Genomic DNA, 5909 nt, shown 5'->3' on the forward strand with positions numbered 1-5909 from the left:
AAAACCTACATGTTTACCTTGACCAGGCTGAAAAATATGTTATAGAAGAGAGAGGATATGAAGAGAAATATGAAGGTGGAGGTTGTGGACCACAGACTGCTGAACTCGTCCTCTTCACCGACATCATCTGTGCAGCTGGGGCAAAAACACTCTTCTGAAAAGGAATGTAGGTGGTTAGTGTGCATCTATGAGTATGTGCTGTGTGTTAACAAATGTTTTCAGTAAGATGCCACAGACACACTCATCCTTAATCACACTAATAGACTGGAATAAGCGAGATACTCTTTACTGTCATGTGTGGACATTGATTCAGATAAAGTGCAGTACTGTGAGGGTTCAGTAAAAATGACTTGAATAACGTGATGCTTTGTGCTTTTCTTTTCATTTTGTTGGAAAGTATTGAAATCATTAATGAACATGTAACAAACGAGTCTCCATGCAACATTTATTTAAAACACACAGCACACTTCTCAAGCTGTCAGACAAACACATGGACAAACAAAACTAAATTGACATATTGACTCTTTTTTGTACAATCACAAAGATTGATGACAGGTTCCCGTGTCAGGGAGTACACACACAGACAGAGTGACACATGAGCACAAAACACCACATTTATAGCTGAATCCACTATTTTCAACATTCAATTGAGTTACCCATGGCCTTGGACACTCCATTTGATGTCATGGACTGATTTCTGTCTGTTTTCCCGGCAGGCCAGACATTGCAGTAGAATTGGTAATTTTCATCCCACTTTGTCTTGTTGATGGTGTAAACACTTGTAACTAAGTAGTTCCCATTTTCGGTCTTTTGAGGCGGAAAGTTGACACCATCATCATAGTTGGTTTTTGTTTGTCCAACATGTTCTGACCATGCAATGTAGTAATCTTGCTGCACGCGACTGGAGACCAGACACACCAGTGTGACCTCATCTGACCTTCCTTGGCCAGTGAATTGCTCTGGGAGGATGTGAACTGTCACTTTTGGCTCGCTCCCATCTGAAAGAGACACTTTGTTAGTTGGAGTCTGTCATATAGAAAGTGTACAATTGTTTTATATTTGTAGCATGTTAGATTGTATGAGTTGGCTGTTGACACTCATTAACTTACCTCCTTTGAGGACATTCAGATCTTGAATAACTGGTGTATAATCATTTCTTACAGCAGAACAGCGTACTTTGTCGACTTTCCGCCACTCTACAATGCTACGAGTCATCGTGCTGGTCTTGCTAAACTGCCCGCCTTCAGGCTCTGTTGCACCAACATCAACAGCGCTGGCAACATTTTCTCCATTAATTTGCCATGTGATTTCAGTGTCATCGACTATGGCCTTGTCTTGTCCAGTGATGACACATTCGAGTCGGGCTTCGTTGTTGTTAAATATAGTTTTGGCACTTGGCTGTTTCAGCGTCACCGTGATAGAAGCTACAGAAGAGCAAAACAGAAAAGTAGATCACAAATATTTTCTAACTGACTGACTGACTGATCAGGAAAAAACATATTTCTACCACATCAGTTTTGTCAACATCTTGAACAGACTATTTTATAATACTATTTAGTAGTAATTCAACCATACCTTTTGAGATCTTTCTTATATACTTTTTCTGTTTGTATGTAGCCTCACAGGTGTAAACACGGCTTTCGTTCCAGTGATCCTGACTGATCTGCACGACACTCATAGCTGACTGTGACCCTCCAGTCTTTTGGACGGGACTTTGAATACTGTTGGTCAACTCTCCATCATTATCTTTCCATTTCAGTGGATCCAATGTCCCACTTTCAGCCTCAACTGTGCAGATCAGGGCCTGTTTGTCTTCACTTGGCATCGACAGCAAAGTCATTTTTGGAGGCTCTGAATGGGTGGAAGAAACAGCAGAGTCACAGGATTTGAATTTATATTATAATCAATTAAATATTATTGTTATGCATACTAATCCTTAACTAGCAAGTGACACACACACACACACACACACACACACACATATATAGACAGACTTCAGAGAGGAAATATCATGATGTGAGGGAATAAATATTGCTAAACAGAAGATATACAGGGATGTTTTCTGAAACACTTACATTCTGTGTTGATTGAATGATCCCACATGTATTAAGCAATTTGGTTTGTAGAAATATGATAAGTGTGATGATTAACAACTTGAATTAGATCTTATACAAAGAAGCACAAAGAAGTAAAGTATCTACATATCCTCATTCTCATAAGTATCATATAGTGCTCGATTAGATGTAATTTATTTATTATTTTACTGTCTCAACTGCATTGTACCTCTTTTTCTGTGTTATCAATATTACAGTTATCAATTATCAATTGTCAATTACTATTACAAACCTACTCTTGCATTGTTGTCTAATTAATACATTTCATTTTGAGATTTAAACATTTTTGCAGAAATTGAAAATATGCCAACAGCTCTACAATGTAAAACAACTCCAACTAACAATTAAAAAGGGAATCATATAAGCCTTAGCAAAGGTCTTACTTGGGTGCGGGATGGCTTTTTCTCCCGATCCTCCTGGATGAGTTGTAACACACTTGAAAGTATTGATATCATTCCAGTCCTCTCTCCTTACTCGGATTTGACTGACTCCTGTGTAGACGTTGTTTTTCTGTACTGCAGGGTACTGAATGAAGTCCGTGAAGGCAGCATCATTTTTTTTCCATGAGAAAGTCAGTGATGACGGTGTGAAGCCGGTGGCAAGGCAGCCAAAAGTGATCATGTCTCCGGTTCCTGAACCACATGCCATCATGGGATACACAGTTGGTGCAGTTGCCGTGGCTAAGAAAGAAACAAGAAAGATGGGATTAAAGAACCAAAAACATGAATGTGACATATATGGGAAATTTTCATCAGTTAAAACAGACAGACGTGAACTGAGCCATGATTCTTTAAACAACACTCAGCATGTAAGACATTACCTTTAAAATGTTGAATGATGAAATTTCAAGTAACCTCCATACAAAGAGCTTTATGTTTCTCTATCCCATTTATTTAGAAGTTTTTTGTTGTGCCAAGATTAACCTCCCTCAATAATATAAACTGTGGCAATATTGTGTTATTCTAGATACAAATTGCTGGTGAAATACTTTCAATGCATAACTTTGACAATATTCATTAATAAGTTTTTGAATTTGAAAGAAGGAAGGTATAAAGTCAGCGAAGATTCATCAAGTGAGTTGATGGCATTTTCTGGCAAAAAATGTATCAATTTTGTTCAAATTCAGCAATTTTGTATGAGATAAAAAGTGTTCTTACCTGATGAAACGGTTACCATTGTACCCTTTCCCCAGTAGTCAAGAGCACCGTAGTAGCACAGTGCTGAATCTACTTAGCTCTTAGTATAAAAAGGCTACAGCTGCTACTGCCGAGTGCAAAAAGTCTACCAGAAATTTATTTAATACAAATCTTATAAAATCCATTGAAATGACCTAAAACGCATCAGCCATGAATGTCATAAATCATTGTGTTCTACTGAGATTATCACTTTTTGACTTTTTACCATTTACCATATATATTGTGTAAAACCTATTCCCTCTTGAACTGAGACTTAAGATAACGAGAAGTTTCAATATAACTTAAACAAGACACTTCACATTCTGAAACTGTGCATTTTAAATGGTATAAATCTTACCTGATGACACAGTTACCATTGTGCCTTTCCCCCAGTAGTCGAAAGCCCAGTTGTCACAGTTAAGAGAGTCAATTCACACTTGTCACAAAAACTCATTACTCTAGTAACCCATTCCTTCATGCCAGAGTTTGGTTTGAACAATTGTTAAAACCAAAGAGAAATAAATATCTGAACTAACAACCTGTACATAACTAACAACCAATTTTGTTTTAGACTTTTGTCAAATTCTTTGTCAGCTGTTGGCTGTCTGATTATTGGCCAATCTGACTACATGAAAGTGGTAATATCAATTTTTCTGAAATCATTAGTAATTTAATTTTCATATCAGAAAGAACAAATTGACATACCTGAAGTGACTGTGACCATAGTTCCTTTTCCCCAGTAGTCAAAGGCGTAGCCACAGTCCAGCAAATCATTACTCACTACATACAAAAACCTGTTCAACCCAACCCAAATATCTGCCTTTACCGTGATAGTTTATTTTGCGACAACCTACCATTTTGTCATATTTTCTTTGGCCATTGCAAAGAAGTTCAAGTTAAAATTGAATGTGTTGAACACATTTAGAATACAATATTCAATAAATCAATTACTTGCAATGTATCACAGCAGCATTTCTTTAAAAAATCCAGAATAAAAAAATCTAATTGATAGAGAAAGGAACACTTTGCTTACCTGATGTTACTGTGACCAATGTGCCTTTTCCCCAGTAGTCAAAAGCATCGTCACAGTGTAGTATGTTAACACATTCAACATGCAAAAACTAGCTGTAAAGGGCTTTTGATGCCACTTTGACGTCAATATGCCGCATTAAACAATATATTTCATTTTTCATATGAAGATAAAGTAAAGATTATTTTACCTGATGTGACAGTCACCATTGTTCCTTTTCCCCAGTAGTCAAAGTAGCCACAGTGATAGATTCCAATAATGCATCAGTGCAAAATATATTTTACAGTTTGTATTATCTAATTAACTAATAAACTACAGTAGTTAATCAGTAATTGTTGTGTATTCCTCAGGTTTGACCTGATCTACTCTTTCTTTTCTGCAGATTGCATCCTAGTTTAAGTACAATTTAAACACAATCAAATGTGATAGTAAACCTGTAAATAATTAAATTATAAGTAGATTGATTGTTACTCACCAGAAGTCACAGTGACTTGTGTCCCTTTCCCCCAGTAGTCAAAGTAGCCATCACGGTCATACATTACAATCTGATCCTAATACAAATACATAATATGTTTTTCCCCTTAATGTAGAAACATAAACATGTCTCACTGACATAGCAGTTTCCACTGTGGTATTTATAAACCATTTCCCTTGAGATATTCAGTTCCTGTGTCTGGCTTATATCAAATGTTGTGTTTGCCAACGGTTAGTGAACTTCCTCTTTGTCAGACCCTCCTGTCAATTCCAGATCCTGCAGCAGAGACCTCACACAACCAGATTAAGTAGATTGAGCTGAATTAGTATTAAGTGACATTATGATAAAGGTGTTATATATATTGTAGAACACAAGAATAAACACTCAGTTGTCAGTATTTGATTTGAGAATATAAATGACTGTGCATGAACTGATAATGGGAATGTTTGACACTATAAAGAATATACATTTTCACTCAACAGTTCCAGCTAGACAGGGACTTAATGTATATGATGTAATTGAAAGAACTATAGGTAAAGTTTATAAGTCCCAAGCAAAGCAACTATGTGCTTCTTCTAATCAAATCAAATCAAATCAATCTTTATTTATAGAGCACCTTTCATACATGGAAAATGCAACACAAAGTGCTTTACACACATAGAAAATAAAACAATTACAAGTAAAAACCCCTCCCTCCCACACTAGGTGCCAGCTGGTGGATAAATCATAGTAATAATTCAAAAAACTTCCAGTGCACACTAGACAAGATTTATAATGAAAAGTAAAAACTAAAAAGAAAAAAACAGAAGGGGCGAACGTTCAAGAATCGTGAATTTTAACTATATCTAGGTATTTGTAAAAGGATGTGGTGGTATTCCTATTTTTGGAAAGCAATAACTATTAATGCCACTACCATCAGCTCCTGGGAAGAAACCACTACTGTTGACAGATAAAACTCACAAAAAGCACATACTGCTTTGCAAAAGTAAAATATCAGCAACCATATACTGTGGAAAACATTTAGGAAAATAGTTGTTAAACATTAACATCAGTCTTGCCATTGTTAGCATATTAGCATACTGATCTCAGTATTCACTGTAGCAGCAGTTCCATGC

General features: G+C 36.3%; 1 gene segment (V, D, J or C); it reads right to left on the bottom strand.

The window, feature by feature from the left end:
• Nucleotides 1-430: 430 nt before the first annotated feature.
• On the bottom strand, nucleotides 431-4956 carry LOC146983116 (Ig mu chain C region-like). The segment is given in 5 exon segments: nucleotides 431-998; nucleotides 1110-1424; nucleotides 1576-1864; nucleotides 2457-2794; nucleotides 4795-4956. Coding segments are annotated over 5 exon segments (1368 nt in total).
• Nucleotides 4957-5909: the final 953 nt, after the last annotated feature.

The sequence above is a fragment of the Trachurus japonicus genome, chromosome 8, assembly GCF_045865225.1.
Source record: "Trachurus japonicus isolate A0001 chromosome 8, Traja_1.0".
Lineage (NCBI taxonomy): Eukaryota > Metazoa > Chordata > Actinopteri > Carangiformes > Carangidae > Trachurus > Trachurus japonicus.